This window comes from Hypanus sabinus, chromosome 9, assembly GCF_030144855.1.
Source record: "Hypanus sabinus isolate sHypSab1 chromosome 9, sHypSab1.hap1, whole genome shotgun sequence".
Lineage (NCBI taxonomy): Eukaryota > Metazoa > Chordata > Chondrichthyes > Myliobatiformes > Dasyatidae > Hypanus > Hypanus sabinus.
Window position 1 is genome coordinate 16,966,786 of NC_082714.1, and position 27,857 is coordinate 16,994,642.

Below are 27,857 nucleotides of genomic sequence, written 5' to 3' on the forward strand. Positions count from 1 at the left end.
ATATATTTATTATGATTTCTTTCTTTTTGTATTTGCACAGGTTGTTGTCTTCTGCACCCTGATTGAATGCCCAGTTGGTGCAGTCTTCCATTGGTTCAATTATGGTTATTATTCTACAATGGATTTATTGAGTACCCTCAAGACAATGAACCTCGGGATTGTACCTGGTCCCATATATGGACTTTGATAACAAATTTACTCTGAACATTGAGGTGGACAGTTCACAAGGGAAATTTGGGATGGTCAATAAATGGCTGGTATAGCTAACAGTCCCTTCTCCTGCCCCCACCATTTGTGAACGAAAATAATTGAGTAAAACAAATCTGCATTACAGCGTCACTTAATCTGTGCCTACCCAATTCTTCAGCCTTCAAATAAATCAGCCATGATCGAACGGCAGAGCAGATTTGATGGGCCAAAGGGCCAAACAGCCTAATTCTCTGCCTATGTCTTATGGAAGTTTTAATCTCCAGTGCTCTTTTTACTGTTCTCCTGACAGTAAAACTCTAATAATCCACTATCCAAATATCTGGAAATCCCCAGAGTTTGGTATCCGACTCATGAGGTGACATTTCTGCACTCCATTTCAACACTTTGTGGCTCTGGTTCCGCCCCATTTTGTACCCTTAATTCCCCAATCTCTTGTGGCAGAAGCCGTATCTCTCTCTCCTTCGTTATTGAGAGAGAGGGCCTGTGGAGATGTCGAAGTGTTAGGATGGACAGTAGTTTTTGATGGACTTAAGATCATGGTCTCTGGGGTCTTATTACTTACATGGAGGGTGTTTGATGGGGGGTGGGGCTGATGCTTTTGCTGAAGCAAGGAGGGAGGGGGAGGGGGTTTGAGGTTCCAGCCTTTTTTTCTGTCATTCATTCTATGTTTTTCTCTCACTGTTTTATGGATGTTTGTGAAGGATAAAGATTTCAAGTTGTATACTACACTTCAGGTGAGGTGATGGAGAAGAGTACAAGCTGGCGGGTGATAGGTGAGACCAGGTGAGGAGAAAGGTGGGTGGGTGGGGGAAGGGGGTGTCATTAAAGTAAAAAGCTAGGAGCTGATAAGTGGAAGAAGTAAAGGCTGAAGAAGAAAGAATTTAATGGGAGGGGGAAGAACTTTCCAGAAGTTGGAGAAATCAATGTTCATGTCATCAGGTTGGAGGCGACCCAGATGGAATATGAAGCTTTGCTCCTCCACCCTGAGTTAGGCCTCATCATGGCAGTAGATGAGGCAATGAACAGACATGTCAGGACCTCACCAAAATACTACTGGTATGAAAGAGGATGGAAATATATTTATTTATCACACCAAGTCTGTAGGAGGGCAAATTTCCCCTCTGTGGCCCATAATCAAAATACTGCAATTGCTGGAAATCTGAAATCTGAACAGAAAATATTGAACGTGCTCAGCAGGTCAGATACCATCTGTGGAGAGCAAAACAGACTAAAGTCATCAGCCTGGGTCATTAATTCTATTTCTCACTCGACAGATGTTTCTATAAGATCACCTCTGCTCATTAATCGTTGGGCCACACTGTGAAGTGTTTTGAGTTAGTTTAATGAAAGGTGCTGTATGAGCTCTAACTCTTTGACTTTGAGGTACCCTTTCTTAAGCAACAATCTACTTTTAACTGATATCCACCTCTATAAATACAAATTTCCATAAATTGTTCACAGGATGCAAATACATTACTGCTAGATTAACATGATTAATGTATTTTATTTTAACCACTGGAATTTATAGTAATAGTCATATTTTTCTACTATATAGTAACAGTTTCTAGCTGTATACATATGTTCAATTGAATTACAATAAAATTGAAATTGAACTTAATACTTAGAAGTGGATGGGCTATGATGCTTGGAAGATTGTCTGACTGCTCAGCATGTAGTGAAATTGTAAATCCTGGTCATTAAGAAACACATTTGTAAGTTGGGAAATCAAAAAATCTGCAGATGTTGGAAAACTGCAAGTGCAAAACCTGTCCTTTCACCTCAGCTCTTCCCACTAAGTAGTTTTTGTATCTAGTTGAAGCAATGATTCATTTGTACTTATTCCATTCCAGTGAAATCTATTTGGGTGTTCACAATTCTTCTTCTCATCACTGGAGGGGCCAAATGCAGAACAAACTTACACATGTCACCCAGTGTAACCTTGAGCTACCGAAGACCATAAGACAGCGGAGCAGAAGGAGGCCATTCGGCCCATCGAGTATGCTGCACTGTGGAGCATCAATCGTGCCTGATTTATCATCCCTCTCAACTCCATTCTCCTGGCTTTTCCTTGTAACTTACTAATCAAGAACCTATCGACCTCTACTTTAAATGTACCCAGTCACTTAGCCACAGTTGTCTATGACAATGAGTTCCACATTTCACTACTGGCTAAAGTAATTCTTTCTCATTTCTGTTCTTGAGCGATATATCCTTCTATTCCAAAGCTGTGCTCTCTGGTCCAAGACTCCCAGACAATAGGAAACATCCTCTCCATATCCACTCTATCCAGGCCTTTCAATATTCAATATGTTTCAATGAGATCTCCCTTCTTTCTTCTAAACTCCGACGAGCAGAGGCCCAGAAGCATCAAATGTTCGTCATACATTAACACTTTCAATCCTGGGATCATTCTCATGGTCTCCCTGTGATCCCTCTCCAACACCTGCACATCCTTTCATAGATAACGGGCCTAAAACTGCTCATGACACTCCTGTTGCCTGATAGTTTAATTCTCCAATACACATTCTAACATGATCTTCTGCACTGTTATAATGAAGCCCAAAACAAGCTTGAGTAGTAACAAGGCACAGAGGTTAGTGTAACGCTGTTATAATGCCAGCAATCCAGGTTTGATTTCGCAAGTCTGCAAGGAGTTTGCACATTCTCCTCTGGGTGCTCCAGTTCCGTCCCACATTCCAAAGACGTACGGGTTTCTAGGTTAATTGGTCACATGGGTGTAATTGGGAGGCATGGGCTCATTGGGCCAGGAGGACTCGATACCATGCTGTATCTATAAATAAATAACCATTTCCTGCCAATCCCTCTAACTTTATTTTTTATTTCCTTTGCAGCTGAAATATTCACTCTCCTTCTTTATCCAAAGATGCTGCCTGACCTGTTAAGTGTTTCTAGCGATGGGTGTAGAGAATATTTTTTAGATGAGGTCTTTGTTCATTGGACTATTTCTTCAGCACTTCAAACCTCTACCCAACTGCGATAATTTCCGCCATTGTTAGAAGAATCTGGTAAGGAGAATCATTAGTAAAATCAATTTTAATGGAACAGTATCCTGTTTTATGAAACAACACAAAGTTCGGATCTCTATAATTCACTGCCCAGAAGAATGCAATGGCAAACCACCTCTGTAGAAAAATTTGCCAAGAACAATGATGGTCAAAGACCATGATCATCTACGACATACGACACGGCACATAATGATGATGATGTGTCAGAGATTTGACCAGTTATTCCTTCTCTCCCCTACACAGAGGTGAGAATTACGAGTGAACAGAACTGGAACATGTGCCTAACCCAGCTCTCCCACAACAGCTGCACCAGGGTGAGATCCAGAATGCCCAGATACTTGACAGTTAATATATTAAGTGCTAGAAATAATTTCCCTGGGAAATTATTTTCTGTTTGCCCTTCAGTTATGCCAACTAGTGGAGTGGTGCCGCAGCAACAACCTGGTACTCAATGTCAGTAAGATGAAAGACCTGATTGTGGACTTCAGGAAGGGTAAGATGAAGGAACACACACCAATCCTCATAGAGGGATCAGAAGTGGAGAGAGTGAGCAGTTTCAAGTTCCTGGGTGTCAAGATCCCTGACGATCTAACCTGGTCCCAGCATATCGATGTAGTTATAAAGAAGGCAAGACAAACTAAATTTTATTAGGAGTTTGGAGAGATTTGGCATGATAACAAATACACTCAAAAACTTCTAGAGTTTTATAGTGGAGAGCATTCTGACAGGCTGCATCACTGTATGGAGGGGCTACTGCACAAGACTGAAAGAAACTGCAGAAGGTTGTAAATCTAGTCAGCTCCATCTTGAGTATCAGCCTACAAAGTACCCAGGACATCTTCAAGGAGCGGTGTCTCAGAAAGGCAGCGTCCATTATTAAGGACCTCCAGCACCCAGGGCATGCCCTTTTCTCACTGTTACCATCAGGTAGGAGGTACAGAAGCCTGAAGGCACACACTCAGCTATTCAGGAACAGCTTCTTCCCCTCTGCCATCTGATTCCTAAATGAACATTGAATCTTAGGACACTACCTCACTTTTTAAAAAAATATACAGTATTTCTGTTTTTGCATTTTTAAAAATCTATTCAGTATACATAATTGAGTTACTTGTTTATTTATCTTTTCTGCCAGATTATGTATTGCATTGAACTGTTGCTGCTAAGTTAACAAATTTCATTGTCACAGGCCGGTGATAATAAACCTGATTCTGATTCAGATTCTGAGTTAAACCTTAAAAGGCTCAACCTCCTCCACAAGAATGCAACTCACAACACTAAGCACGTGAGTGGCTCTTTGAGCCCCAGGGTAAATCTATGTAAACCCTCTCTCTTCCTAATTGAACAGGCTACTTCACTTTCTGCTGGCCATTTACTCCCTTCCTTCATTAACTAGACCCAAATAGTTGATGCTAACTGGACCCAAGTCACAATGTCTGTACCATGCTCTTTACTCCTCAGCCAAAGTGAATCTTTATCTCCCAATGCATGAGCATCGGTACTGACAAATCACCCGTTCCTTGTCACACATAACCTCAGGATACACAATGGCTGGTAGTTAAAAAGAAGTCCATCACTTTACTCTGTTGGCTGTTAATTATACTGCTGGCTTACTGGGCAATATCAAAGTAACTATATTATCGAAGTACATCGATGCCACCATAAACAACCCTGAGATTCATTTTCATTCACCGTAAATACAATGATATACAATAGATCAAAAAAGAACTGCACACAATAAGACAGACAAGCAACCATTGTGCAAAAGACAACAAACTGTGCAAGTACAAAAAGAAAAAAATTAATAATAATAAATCAATAAGAAATAAATTTCAAGAACATAAGATTAAGATTCCCTGAAAGAGAGTCCATAGATTGTGGGAACAGGTAAGGGTTGGGGTGAGTGAAATTAACCCTCTGGTTCAAGAGCCTGATGGTTGAGGGGTAATAACTGTTCCTCAACCTGGTGGTGTGCAACCTCAGGCTCCTATACCATCTTCTTATGGCAGCAGTGAGAAGAGAGCTTGGTCTGGATGGCAGGGGTCCTTGATAATGGATGCTGCTTTCCAGCAACAACACTACTTGTAGATGTGCACAATGGTGGGGAGGGCTTTACTCATGATGGACTGGGCCACATCCACTACTTTTTTAGGATTTTCCATTCTTGGGGGTTGGCGTTTCCATGCCGGGCTGTGATGCAACCAGTCAGTGTACTCTCCACTGGTTGGCAGGCTAATAGGTCATTGTAAATTGTCCTGTCATTACGCTAGGATTAAATCAGGGGATTGCCAAGTGGAGCGGGTCGAAGGGCTATTCCACGCTGTATCTCAATAACTAAATGAATAAAATGTTAGATAACATGCTGAATCTTCACTAATTTTTAAGGAAGTAGAGGCACACAGTATGTCTGCATTATAGTGCCTGTTATCTCTCAGGGCATGCTATGCTCTCTGATCAGCTGGACAGAGTGACTAGCACACCTAGGTAGTAATGGGACAGTCAACCTCTGATTCAGAAGAAGCTTGAAAGAAAAAAGATTATATAACTCATTTATTAGCATGCATGGGATTTTTGAAAAGTTGGCTTCACTGTAGGTGCATTCAAGGCCATACTAGATCTGAAGGAGCTGCCACACTTTGCCAGAAGCCCTCTCTGCTTCCCAGTTACCATGAAGCAACTTCAAAATCATTAATGAAAATGCTATTGTCTAACAGACCAATTAATATTCCACTTCAGCTGACCAATTTTCAACAAGAATAGAATCACGAGTGAATTCATATTTCGTAACCCTACTCTTCCCATTTATTATCTGAGATCATATTATAGTGTTGAAAGAGAAAGAATAGTGAGGGCTAATATGGGCAGGCGGAATGGAGATTTGTCTCTGCCAAAGGAGGTGTAAGGTGCTTCTTCCCTCCACTAGTCTGCAGGTCACCTAAGGCAAGGTGTGCCACCTGCCCCCCGCCAGATCAGGGTCATGAGAAGCCAAGTAGTGGATGGTCGTATGGGCAGCTGGTGCATATCACAGATCCTGGTTATGTGATCACTGATGCCAGGCAGACAATCTCTGAAGAGTATTGATAATGGCTCTGATCACCCATCTTGTAAAGACACTGCCTAGAAGAACCACTTCTGTAGAAAAATTAGCCAAGGACAATCACGATCATGGAAAGACCATGATCGCCCGTGTCATACGACACGGCACAAAATGAATGAACGAACGAATAACTAAGAAATAGGTTTGTTGATTGCGCTGATGTGGTAACAGGGAACAGCAGACAAAAGTAGAGACATGGAATGCAGCAGTGATAACATCAGGAACTTCGCTAATTATGTTACAGCATGCATCCATTGTTGTAATAGAAAATTAGATTTACTGTTAGACCTGTGGATAATCATCTTACTTTGTAATAAGGACCTGGTCTGTTACTTAATTAAGTCTTCCTGTCACCACCATTCTGTTATCAAAATGTAGTTTTACTGGTAATCTCATCAACTGAGAATGTATCATGCTGCACCGAATTCACACTGAGGTTGATCAGCTTTGGCTGGTCTCCTAACGTGCACCAGATTTTAATAGATAATCCATTATTTTGAACACCAACTCTGTGTGATCTTTCAGTTTGCTCCTAGAATAGAAATTCAAATGTAAGCAAGTCAACACATGACACCCTTTCCTCACAAGCATGAACTGATCACCAGTTGGCTATGTATGTCCACAGGGATTCACAGAGAGGCAGGCCAATAAACGTTGACTAAATAGGGCTTCAAAGGAGTTGGATTAGAAAGGCCAACCTGTGCACTTTAAAAATGGCCAAATGTTTTAATCATCTCCCAAACCCATAACCTCTACAGTACTGTGCAAAAATCTTAGGTATATATATATATATAGCTGGGGTGCCTAAGACTTTTGCACAGTACTGTATTTTGTCAACGTGGAGCAGACAGTGAGATTGTAGATCTGATAGGAGCAAAGGATGTTGGGAATGGCGAGAGTGGAGCGCTGTGGGCCAGGTGACAGAGAAGGAGTGCCAGGGACGGGGGTGGCACAGGCGCAGTCACGCCCTGCCCTGAGACACCAGGCAAGGTCATTTGATTTCAGACTAAGGAAAAGTTTATTGATTATTACAGAATGTCTCTCTGGTGCTTCCCACTCCCTTCCCTTTTCCCAACCTCTCCCAGGCCCCTTCCCTCTCTCAGTCCATAATAGAGACCCATATCGGAATCAGGTTAAACATTACTCACATATCATGAATTATTTTTTGGTGGCAGCAGTACTGGGCAATACATAAAATCACTACAGAAATGTGCAAAAGTCTTGGGCACCCTAGTTATATATATGTGCCCAGGATTTTTGCACAGTACTGTATAACCAAGGTGGTGAAGATGTACTCCATCCTGAGTTGGAAGTATCATCACTGGCTGGATCCTGGATTCCCTCTCCAATGCCATTGTGGGAGAACAGGGGTGATAGCTCATCACAGCATTTTCAAAGATACATAGTGGCCTCGTCAGCAATAGGCAGAACACAGAAAACAGTAAATCCACAGAATAAATGGTTTTTAGAGCAATTCTTCATCGACACTCATGTAAAAAAACACACACACACAAAAGAAATCTTAAATGTAACCAGAGAAAGGGACCAGCAGAAACTCTAATGAATTAGGTTACACTTAGTTACTTTAATTGCCAAAAGCAACACTGTCAAATTAAAACTTTTTTTCTGCTGGTAAATTCATGTCTGGATTTAAATTTCACATTTGTTGGAATGCATTGTTAATTCAGCTTGGGATCAAACACATTCCGTAAAAATATCAGAGGTAAAAATTCTCGCCAAATTGGATTAGAACTGATTTAATTCCAGGGATGCAAACCTGTACCAATCATTAAACATGGGTGCTGAGTAAAGTCATCACAAATCAACACACAAAATGCTGGAGAAACAAAATGCCTGAAACGTTAACTGTTTATCCCTCTCCATAGACGCTGCCTGACCTGCTCAGTTCCTCCAGCATTTTGTGTGTGATACACTGGATTTCCGGCATCTGTAGAATCTCTTATTCTCTTATGTCGTTCATAAGCCAACTTCCCTTTTATTGGGAAATTCTGGTAACCTTGTATATCAGCTGATCAGAAACCGATACTCTACAACTGGACATGAAGGTTAGAACCCAATGTTTTAAAAGTCCGGGAACAGGAGCTCATGAAGAATTAACCATATATCTGGAAATGAAAATTTGATAAAATTTAGCAACAACTCTACCTATCAACACCCACCCCACCACATGCTCCACCACCACTACTTCATCATTTCCTGTGAATCACGTTACGCACAAATCACCTCCTGTACCTAGTGTCACTTTATGTACATACAATCAAGTCTATTTATATAAACTATGGAGTGGCCACTGCACAAGATTGAAGTCAGCTGCAGAAAGCTGTGAAGCAGTCAGCTCCATGATGGGCTCGAACTTCCCAGCATCCAGGATATCTTCAAGGAGCAATGCCTCAAAAAAGACAGCATCCATCAATGAGGAAGCCCATCATTCAGGACCTGCTCTCTTCTCTTTGCTACCATCAGGAAGGAGGTACAGGAGCTTGAAGACACAAACTCAATGACTCAGGAACACCTCCTTCCCTCTGCCATCAGATTTCTGAATAGACATTGAACCCATGAACACTACCTCACTACTTTTTTGCACTACTTATTTAACTCCTTTATATTTATTTTTACAGTTTTTATTATTATGTATTGCAATGTACTGTTGCTGCAGCACAACAAATTTCACGACATTTGCCAATGATATTAAACCTGATTCTGATTCTGAAACTAATCTTAAATATTTATAGCCACACACGCAAAATGCTGGAGGAACTCAGCAGGCCAGGCAGCATCTATGGAAAAGAGTGCAGACAACGTTTCAGGCCGAGACCCTTTGTCAGGGCTGGAAAAATATGACAAAGATGTTGGCTGCACTCTTTTCCTGGCCGGCTGAGTTTCACTTCACTTAGAGATACCGCACAGTAACAGGCCCTTCCAGCCCAAGTTCCTCCAGCATTTTGAGTATATTGCTTGGATTTCCAGCATCTGCAGATTCTCTCGAATTTGTGATTTAAATATTTATACTTATGGTGTTTTTTTTAAAATTGCGTTCTTCATGCTTGTTGTTTGTTTTTATTGCTTCATCGGATCTGGAGTAAAAATCATTCTGTTCTCCTGGTGTGCTGACAATAAACAGTCACGGGCCAGCAATCAGGGTTCCATCCCTGTCGCAGTCTGGAAGGAGCCTATACCTTCCCCTTGTAACTGCATGCGTTTCCTCCAGGTGCTATGGTTTCCACCCATGGGTTAGTAGGCTCATGGGCTGAAGGGCCTGTTACTATTCTGTATCTAAATTTAAAAAATCTTGAATGAAGCAGGGGAGATGAATGCAAATGTGGTTAAAGAGTTAGGTCTTAAGGAATATCTTAAGAACAGAGATGTTCAGGGGCAGGGATGAAGGAAGAAATTCCAGACCAGAGAAGCTGAAGGTCTGGCTACTAAGATTGGAGCAATTAAAAGCAGGAGCATGGAGGACAGCAGAACTAGGGGGACTATAACACAAATACGAATATACTTCATTTGAATGGAATGCAAAGCTGTGATGTGCAATGATTTATGACTTGGCAAAAATTCGGAACAAATATGACAGACTTGATGAATCAGTTATTAAAAAAAGTTTTGTTCTTAAGCTGTTGGCACACATCTTAATCCATGGAAATTTCAGCAAGGAAAACAGATTCTGAAACTCCCCAATGTATCCACATTGGTCTGTGGTCTTTCCAAAGTCAATTAAAAGCATCGGAAAGGATTCCAGAGGGATATCCGGGATTCTGGGTCCAAAATGTCATGGAGTAGGAATCCCCAGCAGAAAGTCAGGCCCTCCTTTCAACTTATACCCGATAGCTGGCAAAGTGATTTTAAAGATTTGAAGATCCAGGATGGCACGGTGGTATAGTAGTTAGCGTATTACTATTACAGTGCCAGTGACCAGTCTTCAAGAAGTTTGTACATTCTCTCTGTGACTGTGTGGGTTTTCTCCATTATCTCCTATTTCCTCCCACATTCCAAAGATGTATGGGTTAGTACACTGATAGGTCACATGGGTGCCATTGGGAAGTGTGGCCCTTTGGGCCAGAAGAGCCTTTTACTGTGTTGTATATTAAAACCACCCTATCCTTACCTCAGATAACCTGACATGACTCTATGCAATCACCCCTCACCTCCTTCATTACAGGTAAATGAAGCACAGCCTATCCAATCTCTCCTTGTAACTGAAGTTCTCGCATTCAGCCAACGTGTTGGTGAGTTCCCTCTGCACTCTGTTATGAGTGATGAACAGACCTGATGGAAAATGGTGCAGAGTTAACCATTCCCCCCCCACTTTGAGAACTACGAACTATTACTGTTGCTATGCTACCAATGAGAGAGAGAGACAGATGAAGCACAGAGGCAGGAACATCTGCTACAGATAAGAGGGGGAGAGAGAGACTGTTGATTTACTGTATTTTGACTCTTCCTGGATTATTTACCCTTCACTACAAGGACTTTACTTTGCTCAGTAACATTCCTCAGGAGACAGCAGGAGTGGCCTGATTTGATGGACACAGTCATTCAGAGTTGATGGATAGCTGAGACCCCGTTAGTAGGGATAAAAGACAGGTCTGGGGAGACACCCTTCAGACACTGACTGAGTGTTGTGAACCCACAGAAAGGTGGGGGCTTCGGAGACCGAATCAGGAGATTGGTCAGTACAGCTCACAGTGTGACGGCAGGGCCGGTGGGGACTTGTGTGTGTGTTCACTCATGCCAGAGTGACGAGTCCACCACAGAAGAACTGTCTAGCTGAAGGACGGAGGGGTCATAGCTGAATGACCACAACAATACGACGGAATAAGAAAGCCACAGAAGGTTTGCCTGCTGCAGCTGTTACAGCTCGCTCGCTTGTGCTCTCGCTCCAACGATTACAACACAACAACCATAACTACCTCAGCACGTATGAACTGAACTGAACTTTATACTCTTCTATGACAATTCATTTACCCCTAGACATAGATAGAGCTTGTTTATTATTGCTTATTATTATTCCTACACTTTTAGGTTTATTACTGCTAACTAGTGTTATATGTATATTTGCATTTTTGATACTGTATTGTGTGGTTTACTAATAAACACCTTTAGTTTTGGTACCACCAGACTCCAACGGATTCTTCTTTCTCTGCTGGTCTGACACCCAGTTACGGGGTACGTAACAACTCTCTCCAGCACAATTACATTTTTTCCACAGAGTGGCGGCCAAATCTCCACACAATACTCCGAGTGCGCCCTAACAAGTGTTTTGGAAATGTATTTATTTAACTAGAGACACAGCACAATAACAGGCCCTTCTGGGCCACGAACCCGCCCTGTCCAATTACACCCATGTGACCAATTAACCTATTAATCCATAGGTTATTTTAATGTGGGAGGAAACTGGAGCACCTGGAGGAAACCCACGCAGTCACAGGAAAAGTGAACAAACTCCTTATAAATAGTGATGTAATTGAACCAGGGTCACTGGTAAAGTTGTATCATGGACTCCTTACTTTATACTGTATGTCCCTACCTATGACAGCAAACGTGCCATATGCTGTCTTCACCAACCTATCCATCTGTGTTCCTTCTTTCAAATAATAACTTGAAGCATAACATCCCTCTGTTGATCCACGATCCTCAGCACCCCACCTTTTGCTCTACACATCCTACCCCTATGTGATTTTCCACAGCCCAGGACCACTGGCAAGTACAAAACCACAGACATGGAGCAGTACAGCAGAGAAAAAAGCCCTTCAGCCCATCTAGTCGGTGCCAAACTATTAGTCTGCATAGTCCCAATAAACCGCACTTGGACTACAGTTCTCCATACCTCTCCCATCTACATACCTATCCAAACCTCTCAAATGTTGAAATCGGACCCACACCCACCAATTTGTTAGAAGCTCGTTCCACGCCCTCATTATCTCCCTGAGTGAAGTTAAACATAGAAAACCTACAGCACAATACAGGCCCTTCGGCCCACAAAGCCAAACATGTCCCTACCTTAGAAATTACTAGGCTTACCTATAGCCCTCTATTTTTCTAAGCTCCATGTACCTATCCATAAGTCTCTTAAAAGACCCTATCATATCCACCTTCACCACCATTGCCGGCAGCCCATTCCAAACACTCACCACTCTCTGCATAAAAACTTAACCCTGACATCTCCTCTGTACCTACTCCCCAGCACCTTAAACCTGTGTCCTCTTATGGCAACCATTTCAGCCCTGGGAAAAAGCCTCTGACTATCCACATGATCAATGCCTCTCATCATCTTATACAACTCTATCAGGTCACCTCTCATCCTCCATTGCTCCAAGGAGAAAAGGCCGAGTTCACTCAACCTGTTTTCGTAAGGCATGCTTCCCAATCCAGGCAATATCCTTGTAAATCTCCTCTGCACCCTTTCTATGGTTTCCACATCTTTCCTGTAGTGAGGCAACCAGAACTGAGCATAGTACTCCAAGTGGGGTCTGACCAGTTCCCTATATAGCCGCAACATTACCTCACGGCTGCTAAACTCAATTCCATGATTGATGAAGGCCAATACACCGTATGCCTTCTGTACCACACAGTCAACCTGCGCAGCTGCCTTCTATGGACTCGAACCCCAGTTCTTCCTCATGTTCCTCTAAATATTTCACCTTTCACCTTCAACCCATGACTTCTAGTTCTAATCTCAACTAGCTGTAGTATCAGTGATTCTCAACAATACATTGTTCAAAAATCTTCAATTCCACTCCCTTTTCTGTGTGTCCCCATTTTATTCACATTTACCCCCTTTTCTATCATTGCCTCACCTTTCTTCTTACATTTGTTACTGAGACTACCACTCGATCTTGGTCTTTTCCATTCCACTTCAGTGAATGATTAATTTTGAGGCATTTAGGACCAGGAATTGGCCATCTGTCCTCAAGTTTATCTAAAAGATCAGTGGATCAGAGCCAATCTGTCCCTTCATTCTACTGACCTTCTCAACCGTGACCAGGGAAAAGCCTATTCATTTTGAGTTCAGTAGTTTCAGTTGATCCCAGGTTCAACAGCTTACTAAAGGAGGACAGAATAGAACATTAATGGTAAGACTCTTGGCAGTGTGGAGGATCAACGAGATCTTGGGGTCCAAGTCCACAGGACACTCAAAGTGGCTGTGCAGGTTGACAGTGTTGTTAAGGAGGCGAATGGTGTGCTGGCCTTCATCAGCCGTGGGATTGAGTTCAAGAGCCGGGAGGTAATGTTACTGCTATATAAGACTGTTAGACCCCACTGGAGTGCTGTGTTCAATTCTGGTCACCTCATTAAAGGAAGGATGTGGATACTATAGAGACAGCGCAGAGGAGATTTACAGGGATGTTGCCTGGATTGGAGGGTGTACCTTATGAGAATATGTTGAGTGAACTTGGCCTTTTCTCCTTGGAGTGACGGAGGATGAGAGGTGACCAGATAGAGGTGTATAAGGTGATGAAAGGCATTGATTGTGTGGATAGCCAGAGGCTTTTTCCCAGGGCTGAAATGGCTAAGATGAGGGGACATAGTTTTAAGGAGCTTGGAAGTAGGTATAGGGGGATGTCAGAGGTAAGTTTTTCACACAGAGTGGTGGTTGTGTGGAATGCACTGCCAATGACAGTGGTAGTGGCAGATACAATAGGGTCTTTTAAGAGCCTCTTAGATAGGTACGTGGAGCTTATAAAAATAGAGGGAAATTGGGAAATTCTAGGCAGCTTCTAGCGTAGGTTACATGGTCAGCACAACATGTGAGCCAAAGATTCTGTAACATGCTGTAGATTTTCTATGTTTCTATTTCCAATATCCAATGTGGGGTTAAAGTTCAAAGTAAATTTATCATAAAACTACCTATATGTCACCATATAAAATGAGATTAATTTTCTTCTGGGCATACTCAATAAATCCAATAACCATAATAACATCAGTGAAAGACAGCACGAACAAGGAGGACAACCAGTGTGAGAAAAACAAACTGTGCAAATACAAAAAGAAAGGAAAAAAATAATAAACAAACAACCAGACAAATAATAAGGAACTAATAAGTATTGAGAACATGAGATGGAGAGTTATTGAAAGTGAAATCTGGGAACAGTTCAGTGATGGGGCAAGTTAAGTGAAGTTATCTCCTCTGGTTCAGGGGCCTGATGCTTGAGGGCTAATAACTGTTCCTAAACCTTGTGTTGTAGGTCTTGAGGCTTCTGTACCTCCTTACAATGGCAGCTGCAGGGGGAAAGCATGACCTGGGTGATGGGGTCCCTGATATAGGATGCTGCTTTCCTGAAACAGCACTTCACATAGATGTGCTCTACAGTGGGGAGGGCTTTACCCGTGATGGACTGGGCCATATCCACACCTTTTCATAGGATTTTCCATTCAAGGGCATTGGTGTTTCCATTATCAGGTGGTGGTGCAGCCAGCCAATATATTCTCCACCACTCAACTATAAAAGTTAGTCAAAGTTATAAATGTCGTGCCAAATCTTCACAAATTCCTAAGGAAGTAGAGGCACTGCTGTTCTTTCTTCGTAATTGCACTTACATGTTGGGCCCAGCACAAGTCCTCTGAAACGATAACACAGAGGAATTGAAACTTGTTACCCTGTCCACCTCTGACCTCATGAAGAGGACTGACTCATGGATCTCTGGCTTCCGCCTCCTGAAGTCAATTATCAGCTCCTTGGTCTTGCTGACATTGGGTGAGAGGTTTTTGCTGTAGCAAAATCCTAGATGATAATTCATCACCACTGCTGATTCGGCCAACAACAGTGGTGTCGTCAGCTAACTTAAATATGGCATCGCAGCTGAGCTTAGCAACAGTCATGAGTGTAAAGGAAGCTGGGGGCTAAGCACACAGCCTCGTGGTGCACCTGTGCTGATGGAGATTGTGGAGGAGATGTTGTTGCCAATGTGAGCTGACTGGGGACTGCCAGTGAGGAAATTGAGAATCCAATTGCACCAGGAAGTATTGAAGCCAAGGTCTTGAAGCTTATTGATGAACTTTGAGGGAATGATAGTATTGAATGCTGAACTGTAGTAAATAAATATCACACCTTGTTCTGTCTGCCAGCTCCCAACCACCAGGTACAGGAACAGTTATTACCCTACAAACATTAGCGTGAATAACACTGAACTGATTCTACAACTTACTCACTCACTTTCAGGGATTCTACAACTCATGTTCTCAGTATTATCTATCTATCTATTTATTTGCTTTTCTTTCGTATTTGCACAGATTGTCTTCTTTCACACAATTGCTGTTTGTCGGTCTTTGTATGTAGTTTTTCATTAATTCTATGTTTTACTGGGAAAGCCTGCAAAAAGTGAATTTCAAGGTAGACTCTGTTGACATACATACTATGATAATAAATTCACTTTGAACCTGAACTGATTGTGAGGTTATCAGCCTGTTCTACACTCTTCCAAATGGGCACTTTCTTTCTCTCTACAATATCAGCCCCTTCAATCACCTGCAGAGCTTTGAAGGGGAACGAACAGCAACAGTATAAACATATCACCGTATACAGTACAAGTCACACTGGACAGGAAAAAGCCCCAGTGGAGACGTTGTGACAAGTATTTGGCTTAGTGTGACCAATATCCTAAAATCCGAATAAAATCCCAAGATTGACGCAATTACACAGGAAACGCCGATGTCCCTTCAGAAAACCAAGATCTTGAGATCTCCGAGAAATCAGCAGTTTCGGACAGACATCACCGTGCATGATAATCAGAATTATTAGTTCCAAATAAAGCAGTTGCTTAGAGTGTATAAGCTGGACACCATCTGTATGTCAGCAGGGCCGTTTCTTTATTAGCAAACAGTGTCACTCCTCCAGAAAAGTCTCTAGTTTCTCTTCTTTATTGCCCTGTAAACATATAATCCATCACCCATGTGAATCCAACTGCAATAACATTTCAGCAGCTGTAGAAGCACGTGCGTCAAGTCCACACTGGCCACGGCTTAGTGAATTCAATTAACTTACGCTATTTAGCGTTAATAATCGCTACACTATCATTTTCAGTGAGTTTGCTTCAAAATGATACGTTCATGTGGCCAACATTTTTGGTACCATTTGCAGAATGTGCAATCCTAATACTGTAGCCAGCTTTGAATGTTGCCTAAGTACTAACACAACACACTTATTTTCTTAGTATGAATTCAATTACATTTAAACGTCTGAAATAATCAGAAATTTAAATTAAACATGCACATTCAGGACTATCAGCAGTGCTGTTGTGACATCTGGCACAGTTTAAGGAAGATTGAGACTTTGCAATGAAGCTGAACGCTGTCGGGATTGACAGATCACACAAGTGGTGGGATGGGTTGACAAAGCAATCAAGAATATAATTAACAAGGATTTCCAACCTTTTTTATGCCATACTATTAGGCAAGGGGGTCTATGGTTCCCAGGCTGAGTGTAGAAAAACGAACTTAACAAATTGAAACAAAGTCTTAAACTTATGCTGGGACACTTCTTTTGCTGGACCAGGCTACCTTATAGCTGCACCCTCTAATTACGAACCTTCCAGTGTGCAAAAGTTTACCATCTCCCCTAGGGAGAGGGGGAAAATAAGGAAGGAAATCGTCTCCAGATGTCAACTGCCAGCTGTCTCAGAGAAGCTTTTGCGAGTGCCTGAAGTGAAACTATTATCAACTATTGGTCAAAGCTGTGCATAAACTGTGAGAAACCATTTAGGAGATTGAAGCTCATAAGTGTAAATATGTACAGTATCAAGTTTACTTCAGCATATCAAGGATTTTCTTTCCCCAAAATATGATTTTTCAGGTTTACAGAGTACTGTGAGACAGAAGTCCTATCTGCACTGTACATTTTCAGCAAGTTGCGAGTGATATACAAGACCTGGAGGGATAAAGGGGGGAAAAAATGGGCTGTGGTACTTTCAGCATGAGTTAAAACAGGATGAGACCTACTGAGAGGCAACAGACAGAAGATAATGGATGCGGGGGGAGGGAGCGGAGCCAAGCAGATGGGGAAATGGCCCTTCAACTTCAAAGATGGAGTGTGGAAGCAAAGAGTGGCCGATGGAATGAAAACACACACACACACACACACACACAATCTTTTTTTCTCCTCACCGGAGGGGCACTAAAATCGATTGGGAACAAGAGAAAATCTGCAGATGCTGGAAATCCAAGAAACACACACAAAATGCCGGAAGAACTCAGCAGTCCGAGCAGCATGTACAGAAAAGAGTTCCTCCAGCAGTTTGTGTGTGCTGTTAAAATCTATCGGGCACAGGTTTAATATGAGAGGTGTAAGATTTAAAACAGATCAGAGGGGCAACTTCTTCATGCAAGAGAGTTTATGGAATGAGCTGCCAGAGAAAGTGGCCGAGTAAGGTACAGTGGCAAAATTCAAAAGATATTTAGATAACTATATGGATAGAAGGAGTTTTGGGGGGATATGGGCCAAGCACAGGCAAACGGGACTGGCTTACTGGGCACCACAGTAAATACGGACAGCATGGAGGATGCGTTCTGTATTATTCTGACTCAAACATCCAAGAGTGTAAGAAAGAATGGAATGAAATACTTGCCACCCTTCCCCACAAGATCTACCCAAATTACGCCAATTGAACCAGAGCCATTCATCCCACAACTTTTACAGCCAATCAGCTGCACCGACCAGCAATCAAACAATTTTTTTAAAATCTCACTTTACTCTGCTCTCATTCCCATCCAGCCAGGACACTGGAGCTATGAGGTAGCTGTTCTACAAGCTGCTCCACAGTGCGAGCAATTTCTGAGTATTCTCGGCACATTCCACTTGGACTTGAGCCAGTTACTTATCATCTTCCAGAGACACAGATCCAAAAATTCAAGGCATCGCAAAGGGAGGAAATATATGCGCCCCTCCCCGTTATCTGACCTTCACTTCCCTGACCCTCTCTTTCTCCACCCATCAACATCCTAACTCTCCTTCCCTACTCTAGAGCGCTTATGGAAGGAAGGGCCACACAACTTTCAGATTTTGATTATAAATATAATTTTTTTCAATTTATCAAACAACAAATTTGAAAAAAAAATCCTGGAGTGTTCAGTCAGTAGAAAAGTTATGAAGTTCTCTCACTGATGAGGCCAATAATATTGATTGATTTGTTGAAACTATTAAGGTCAACTTAATTTTCCCAAAGGAAATGTTTACCTTAAGGGTAAATTGATCTCATTAAAGACAGTCTTACAATGACTTCCTTCATTTAACAGGATTTCTGGTTATCATGGGATACATGACGGAATATTTAAGGAAATTAAGTTAGACATCTTGCAGACTGTACAGCATTTTGAAAACTGTACTGAACTTTTCAATATCAAAAGGCTTAAGTCTATAATTTAATACATAAGCACCTAATATATTATTGTCTAAATACATGAGCTAATGTATAGCTAATGTGTTTAAATCAATAATTAAATTTTATCCAAAAGTTTTTCACAAAGGTGTGATAACAGCAGCAAGGTTTCCCTTTGTAACTCTTTAATGTATTAATAAATACTTAATGTAGATAAAGACAAACTTCAAACAAGGTGTAATATTAATCTAAAGTCTAAAGTAATTATGACCCTTCCTAAATCACAAAATAATATAAACAACTTAGTTCAAATTGATTCACAAAATAATATCTGAGTTACAACCAAGTTCTGCCAAAATTATCTCCCATTATAATTACCACAGTGTATGATAGTTAGCAGGTGCATTTCTATTTGGTGGAGTATCATCTTCAGAAACATCTTATAGCATTAAAATATTTAAATCATTCCATTAAGGGAAGCACAACAAGCCAGAAGTGTGGACTCTGAAGGGATGTGCCCATGATGTGTCTACAGGAGGTGCTGCCTCAAGTAGGCAACATGATCAAAGATCCCCCAGCAGATGGCCCATGACGTTCTTCTGCATCCATCTTTGGAATGGAGGTACAAAAACTGAAGACATCACAGATTCGAGAACAACTACAGAACTTCCCTTCAACCATTCAGTTGTTAAACCCCGGGACAGCCCAACACTAGAGTCCAGCATTGTGAGGGAGACTGGCATTTTTAACAATACTGACTAGTGAGGAGTAGGGGACCCAATTTGAAATATGTTGGACTTGGAGAATAGAGTGAATATAACAAACTATTGTACACTCAGTGACCACTTACTGTATTACATATCTCCTTTCCCTATTAAAGTGTATCTTTGTGGTCTTCTGCTGCTGTGGTGCATCCACTTCAAGGATTGACATGTTGTGTGTTCAGAGATACCCTTCTGCACACCACTGTTGTAACGTGTATTTATTTGAGTTATTGTCTCCTTCCTGTCAGCTTGAACCAGTCTGGCCATTGTCTTTTGACCTCTCTCATTAACAACCACAGGACTGCCGCGCACTGGATGTTATTTCTTTTTTGTTTTTCACACCATTCTCTGTACACTCTAGACACCTATGTGTAAAAATCCCAGGAGATCAGCAGTTTCTGAGATACTCGAACCACCCCATCTAACACCAACAATCATTCCACTGTTAAAGTCACCTAGACGATAGTGAACAACAACTGAACCTCTTGACCATGTCTACATGCTTTTATGCAATGAGTTGCTCCCACATGCTTGGCTGATTAGATATTTGAGTTAGGAAGGTGTACATAATAAAGTAGCTACCGACTGTATAGCATCTCAGAAGAGGAAATGAAGTTTGGTCATGAAAGGTAGAATATGGAAGCTCTAGCCTGTAGTACTTGAATGACAACCAGAGTGCGGGTGACACTCCAGTGGAATCACACACCTTCACTCAACTTACACTTCCAAAGCACTTCATTGGGTTGATGCCATCCTGATGCAATGAAAGGCAAGAGAGATGCCGGTCCCTTCTTTCATATAAAAATGAAACTGATGCTAAGGTGCATCAACAGGCATAAAAATCTACCGTTCAGCCCCTACCTTTAACCAAGAGGTCCATGAACCCCAGGCTGGGAACCCCTGCAATACATGGATCAATGAGGTTTAATGATAATTCAAGTCTAACAATGTTTTGAGGCAACAGGGAGTAAGATATCAAGCTGCAGTGATTTGGCTTGAACCTGACATTTTAAACTACAGTATAATATCTCTCTAAGAAAAGATATCAAAAATAAATATAGCTATTGAGAGGTACAGCACAGAATAGGTGCTTCTGGCTCAGTGAGCTGCAGCTCCCAGCAACACAGTTATTTAACTCCAGCGTAATTACAAAACAATTTACAATGACTAATTAACCTACTAGAGCACTAGGAGGAAACCCATGTGCTGACAGCAAGAATGCACAAACTTCTTACAGGCAGCTCTGAAATTGAACCCCGCCACCCCCAGTTGTAATAGCATTGCTCCAACTGCTACCCTACCTAAACTCACACTCTTGCTGGTTCCCATGGCAACCTGGAACATGACCTGAGGAAGATATTTGGGCATGAATAGTTGCAGGATGGTGGCACAATGGTATCAGCGCCGGACTCCGGAGCGAAGGCTCCTGAGTTCGAATCCAAGTTGGGCCACCATCGAGCACACCTTCCATCCATGCCGGGTTGAGTGTCGAGCTAGCCACTCGGCCTCGTAGGAAAACAAGGATCGAGTCAGGAACGTTCATATTGTGACCCAGTTAATCCGAAAGGAGACCAATCCTGACACGACGCGCCAGACAAGAATGGCTGACTGTCTGGAGTGACACGCCAAAAACAAAAGTTCCAGGAAAGTACCATCTGGGAGGCCAAGCTTCATTCCAAATACCAAGTGCAGGCAGGCAGGTTCTCAAATCAAAGTGCAGATTACTAGGCTGGGTGAAACGCCACTTCCTTAAAAAAATCATTATCTACGGAGGCAATCAATCATGCCATATTAGAAGCCATGATTAAACCTGACACATTTCAATTTGAAGTTCAGCTACATTAGTACCAAAGCTCAAAGTAAATTTATTATCGAAGTATGCTTATGTCCCCATATACAATTCTGAGATTCATTTTCTTGTGGACATACTCAATAATTCTATACAGCAATATATAGAATACGGAGCTTAGGAGGACAATGGCACCTAAAAGTGAATCCTTTGTTTGCATCTTTGGAAATAGCTCTACTTCTATATTTAATTTATTTTTGTCCCTTTTCACGGTTCTTTTGAAGACCCTGACCTGGAGTTACACGCTGACTTCGGTTCCTTGTGGAAATGGGACCCGCTCTCGGGCCTCACGATCGTTTCTTTTCGATATGCCGAGGATGCAGCCGAGAAGACCAGCGCGCCTTCAGGGTGCCGGATTTTCGTGGCTCCGGAGGTCGGTTCCGCTGCCTGGTGCACCGTGGCAGGCGGAAGATCGGAAGCAGCGAGCTGGCTGCTGGTTGGGTGCCCAGAGACCCGAGTTCTTTGGGCACAGAGCCCGGAAAAAGCGACGCAACAGACTTTTAGCACCATAAATCGACGAGTTGTTTTGTTATATCTCCCCTCTCGCAGTGAAACGGGGACACCTCTTTTTCCCTTATTAGGGGGAGAGAGAGAGAGAGAGAGAGAGAGAGAGAGAGAGGGAGAGAGCCTGTGGTATGTCGAATTACCGGGTGAACAAGTAGTCTTTGGGGTACTGCAAGTCTGTGTCTTTATTGAGGCTTTGCTGTGCGCTTGAGTGCTCGTTAATTGCTTTGTTGCTGATTACACATGGGGCGGGGAGCTGGGGTCATTCATTGTTTGGGGCACTCCTCTGTTTGTGAAGAAGAATTTCAGGATGTATATTGTGTACATTTCTCTGACATTAAATGTACCTATTGACCATAAAACAATAAACGAAAGACTGCCCACCAGAGTGCAGAGGGCAACAATTGTGCAACTACAAAGTGAAATAATAATAATAATATAAATAAATAAGCAATAAATATCAAGAACTTGAGACGAACCAAGAATTCTTGAAAGTGAGTTCTGGTCACCTCACTAAAGGAAGGAAGCGGATACTATAGAGAGAGTGCAGAGGAGATTTACAAGAATGTTGCCTGGATTGAAGGATGCACCTGATGAGAATAGGTTGAGTATACTTAGCCTTTTTTCCTTGGAGCAACAGAGGATGAGAGGTGACCTGATAGAGGTGTATAAGATGATGAGAGCCATTGATCATGTAGATAGGTTTTCCCCAGGGGCTGAAATGGCTAACACGAGGGGGCATAGTTTTAAGGTGCTTGAAACAGGTACTGAGTGGAAGTCAGAGGTAAGTTTTTCCACACAGAGAGTGGTGGGTGCATGGAATGCCCTGTCAGCGAAGGTGGTAGAGATGAATACAACAGGGCCTTTTAAGAGCCTCTTAGATAGGTACATAGAGCTTAGAAAAAGAGGGCTCTGTGTTAGGGAAATTCTAGGCGCAACGTTGTGGGCTGAGGGGCCTATAACTTGCAGTAAATTTCTATGTTCTATGTGAGTCCAGTTCTATCTACAGTGGCAGTTTCTCTCAGTTAACCAGATGCGTTCTTAATACAATCCAGTTGTTGCAATGTAGCCATTACCAACAATGGTTCCGCACTTGTTTAATTGACTTTAAATTTCCCCTGGTGGGATTCAAAATCATGCCTTTGGATCAATGGTCCAGAACTTGGACCGCTCGTGCTGTAATATCACCATTACACTGCTGCACCCTGTAACTGGAGCATAGTTCAGAACTGTTGAAACAAAAGCATTTATTTTCCCTGCCTCTCACTTGACAAGTTTTGAAACATCATGCTCTGGGGGAAATGACGTCTAATAAAATTCGACACAGTGAAATCACAATGTGGTCCTGCTGCCTCTTCAAATGCTGTAGTCAAGAGAGAAAGTCGGCCAAATCTTCCTCCTAACACCTCAATAACATCTACATTTATTTATGCATCAATTGTACTTATGGTGTTTATTAATCTTTCTGGAAAAAAAATGTAGATCTCCGAAATGAAGAGTTTATGGGTGGAATTGTCTGTGTTTTAAACTAAAGTTGCAAAGGTTAGAGGCCAAGTGCTTAGAACACATCTGTCCATAATTAAGTCACTGTGTAAAAGATTTGTTTGAGTTTCTGACAGCTTTATAATTTATATTTCCTCTGTTGTAAAGAATATGACCCTTCCTTTTCATATTAAAGTTACACTATAAACAGTCTTCAGCATGTATAAAGGAAGCTGGACACAGCATGGTTACGGTATCAATCAGTGAGGTAGGGCAGGTTCCCTCGGGCTCACACCATTATAATTACCTACGACCATGATGTTGAATTCAAACCCGGTCTTCATGGCTTTGCGTCTCATCTGATCCAGGACTGCTTCAATGCCCACGTATCCAAAGAGATCTCTCCCCGTCACGTCCTTCTTAAATCCTTCCGAGCAAACAAGCCCAGTCTCCTGCGTTCTCTCCGCCATCGTTGCTTTCACCTCCTTCAGACCTAATCCTAGCCAAAACGACAAGAGGGAGAGACAGTTAAAGAAAAGAATGCTGAATGCGTGCACAAGATTTGACATTGAATCCAAACCTTCCTGGTGGAAATAAAACTGTCAATCATAATCAGATGCTTTCTGCGCAGGAATGATTTCTTCAGCATGATCAACATTGGTTAGTCAGCTAGTCTACATGCATTAATGACTTTAAACATCAACAGGAGTCACATTAATTTTATTATTTATATATTTTTATTTATATAATACATGCAGTGGTTAAAATTGCTAATTATATTTACAAATACAGAAAAGAACAGGCCCTTCCAACCCAATGAGATGCACCACCCAGTAACCTACCTACTTAACCCTAGCCTAATCACAAGACAATTTACAACGATCTGCTAACCGGTTAATCTGGTTTACTGTGGGAGTAAACCCGAGCACCCAGAGGAAACCTATGCAATCACGGGAAGGGCGTACAAACTTCTTACAGATGGTGTCGGAACTGAGCTCCGTGCTCTGTGTGAATCGGGAAGATGAAATGGGTAAATTTGACAAATATATTAATTAAGGACAGATTGTCACCACCCAGCCCTTTGAGACCATACTGTCCATCAATGTGTCTGTGATTGCAGGTTCAAATCTGCGTTCTTCCCTACCACGAGTAAACTTTCACACTTGGAGCATCCATGTAAGTCTGCCTTAAAAATATTCACAGAGGAAGACAGTTCCAAAGGTTCAGAACATTCTGGAAATAAACCAATTTCACATCATCATGGCCTTAAATGGGCAACACCTTAATGTTAAACAGCGAATCTTAATTCTAGATTCTCCCACCACAGGAAATATCTTCTCCACTTCCACCATGTTTCAGTCATCACCCCTCACTCTCTTAAAGTTGGTGGAGGAGACACGGGTGAGAATGTAAAAGCAGTTCTGCCGCTTTTGACCTATTTATGCACAAAAGTGCTTAGACACCCACTGAGATCACAACCCCAATTCTCATCTATGTCTTATGGGGTTGAGAGAAAAAAAATCAGCTAGGATCAAATGGTGGAGAAGACTTGATGGACTAGGCCAAACAGCCTAATTCTGCTCCTGTGCATTATGGTTTCATAATTGGGGCATTATGGGACATTCTTAGGAAAATTTACATCAATATGGTTAATTGCCATCTAGGAAACCACATTAGGCCTAGCTACCAGATGAAGCCTAGCAACCATTTTCCTCTAAGTGTCTATAAAACCTATTCATTTTTAAGGAAGCCTGTGCCATCATGTCTGAAGGTGCATAATTTCAGAGTCTGTACAAACAACATCTAGAACGGTTGTCATTTTCCCTTTCACAAATGTGAATCCACTTATTGCTCTAATCCACAGGGCCCCAGCGGAGAATGTGTAATGCAATCACCCTCGGCAGCTGTTTCTAATGGTAAGCCTTGGATTAATATAAGCAAAACAAGAAAGAGAAAGAACTTGCAATCGTTCAATAACTTTCACAACCTTGGGGTTGTCCCAAAGCACTTTACAACCTACGGAGCACTTTTGAAGTCCAGTCATTGTAAAACACGGTCAATTTTACACACAGCGATAGAATAATAGCCATGTGACAGTTAAGGCATAAATATTGCCTGGGGCTTGCCGTGACAGTGCCATGGGTTCTTTCACAGTCACCTGAGGAAGAAGGTGCAGGGCTGGCGAAACAACTCCTAGTGACAGATACCACGTCATACCCCCAGGTACTGCACTGGGGCACAAAATTCAAAGGTCAAAGTAAATTATTATTAAAGTATGTATGTTACCATCTACTGCCTTGAAATTCATTTCCTTGTGGGTATTTACAAGTTAAAAAAAAACAGGAATACAGTATAATTTATTAAAAAAACTAAACATAAATCAAGACTGACAAGCAACCAATGTGCTACGGAAGACAAACTGTGCAAACAAAAAATAATACTGAGGATTATTTGTTCGCTCTGTGCCGTGTCGTATGATGTGGGTGATCACGGTCTTTCCATGACAATGATTATTCTTAGCAATTTTTTCTACAGAAGTGGTTTGTTTGCCATTGCCTTCTTCTGGGCAGTGTCTCTACAAGATGGGTGACACCAGCCATTATCAATACTCTCCAGAGATCGCCTGCCTGGTGTCAGTGGTTGCATAACCAGGACTTGTGATATGCCCAGCTGCTCATAAGACCATCCACCACCCGCTCCCATGGCTCCACATGACCATGATCGGGGGTGGGGGGGGGGCACTAAACTGCTGCTACACCTTTTGCCCAAAGGTGACCTGCAGGTTGGCAGAGGGAAGGAGTGCCTTACACTTCCTTTGGTAGAGACGTATCTCTACTGCACTTCCCCAAAATACTGAGAAAATTAATTGTAAAGTGTCCTTGAAAGTGAGCCTGTAGGTCATAGGATCAGTTCGGAACAGACCCTGTAATGACGTCCCTAAAGTTTCAAAAATGTATATTATTGGACCATGTGCTTTTATTTAATTGTGTTGTTTGGAAAAACGTATTTAAAGAATCTCCCCTCAACTCCACCAAAATAAATGCAGCGGAAAGATATATATTGTATATTGGTGCACTTACAGAAAATGGTCAGGAAGGATTAATTAATTTCATCCACTGCATTCCACCAGCCAATTTACTTACAGTACATCTGTTCATCATCAAAAACCCATTCTCTATTAAGAATCTTTATATCTTATCAAACTATATAATTTTGAGTTTTACTTATGTGGATTTTGTCTCCCATCCTGTTCCCACACTTCAGGTTTTGAGAAGCAAATTCATTCACAAAACGCAGATGCCACTGGCAACGCCCACACATTTGTTGTCCATCTTGTGCAGTTAAAAAGGAAACCACATTAGTAAGCCTTGAGTTGATGTATTGGACAGACAAGGAGAGATTTCCTCCCTGTGCGTGTAATACTTTTATTTCTCTGAAGGATTTTACTGGATGAGGTTTATTCAAGATTCAAACTTATGATTCAAACCAAATTTATTTATCACATGTACAGGGAGAAGTCAGTGAAATGCATTGCTTGTCTATCAACCAACATACCCAAGGGTGTGCTGGGGAGCAGCCCACAAGTGTTGCTACCCAATCTAGTGCCAACATAGCATACCCACAATCCTTGACAGAACACAGAACACATTTTTACCATCCTTATTTATACCACTATTGATACTAAATACTTTAATTTCTTACTCAAGGTAGGATTCACATGTCTTACTTTAACAGCTCAGGTTTCCGGAAGTTAATGCTAGTCCCGCAATTTAGCTTCTGTTCATCCATGCCCCTGCTATTATGGTGAGAGGGCCTCTCATAGCCTAACTCTTCCCAGTAGCACTCCATAAATCAGAGAGCTGGGGGGGGGGGGGGGGGGGGAAGAACTGATCGCACAGTATACAACATATCCTGTTTCTTTCACCCAACTTCCCAGAGTGTTCCTCTACCTACTCTCTCTGATCGCAAAACTTTGTCGAGCACGCTGTGGAACAAAAGGGCAGGGGGAAACTGCGCGTCAAGTTGTGTTAAACACTGTAGCTCTCTCTGTTCTGGCTTCTGATTCTGATTTTCCTGTCACCTCATAACACTGCACCAGAGAGTGCAGAGAAGTCTATGAGGATTTGGTCTGTCACCAAAGACACTCACGAATTTCTACAGATGTACCACGGAGATCATTCGAACTGGTTGCATCCCTGTCCAGTGTGGGGGAGGGGAGCTCCTGCACAGGATCAATGTTAAGCAGCAGAGAGTTGTAAACTCAGTCAGCTCCATCACTAGCCTCTGTAGTAGCCAGGACATCAGCGATGCCTCAAAAAGGTGGCATCCATCATTAAGGACCCCCATCACCCAGGACATGCCTTCTTCTCATTGCTATCATCAGGAAGGAGGTACAGGAGCCTGATGGCGCACACTCAGTGATGCAGAAATAGCTTCTTTCCCTCCGCCAGATTTCTGAATGGACATTGAACCCTTGAACACTACCCTCACTACTTTTTTTTAATTTTTATTTTTGTACACCTTATTTAGTTTAACTATTTTATATATACTTACCGTAATTCATGTATTTTTTTATTATCATGTATTACATTGTAC

General features: G+C 42.0%; 1 protein-coding gene across 7 annotated transcripts in view; it reads right to left on the bottom strand.

Annotated features, from left to right (window-relative positions):
- LOC132399123 (septin-9-like) overlaps positions 1–27,857 on the bottom strand; it is a 434,472-nt gene that overhangs the window by 123,637 nt on the left and 282,978 nt on the right. For all 7 annotated transcript variants that reach the window (XM_059979124.1, XM_059979123.1, XM_059979122.1 and 4 more), the window contains one exon: positions 23,569–23,760. In XM_059979124.1, coding sequence (XP_059835107.1) covers positions 23,569–23,760 — 192 coding nt within the window. The remainder of the gene's footprint in view (positions 1–23,568; positions 23,761–27,857) is intronic.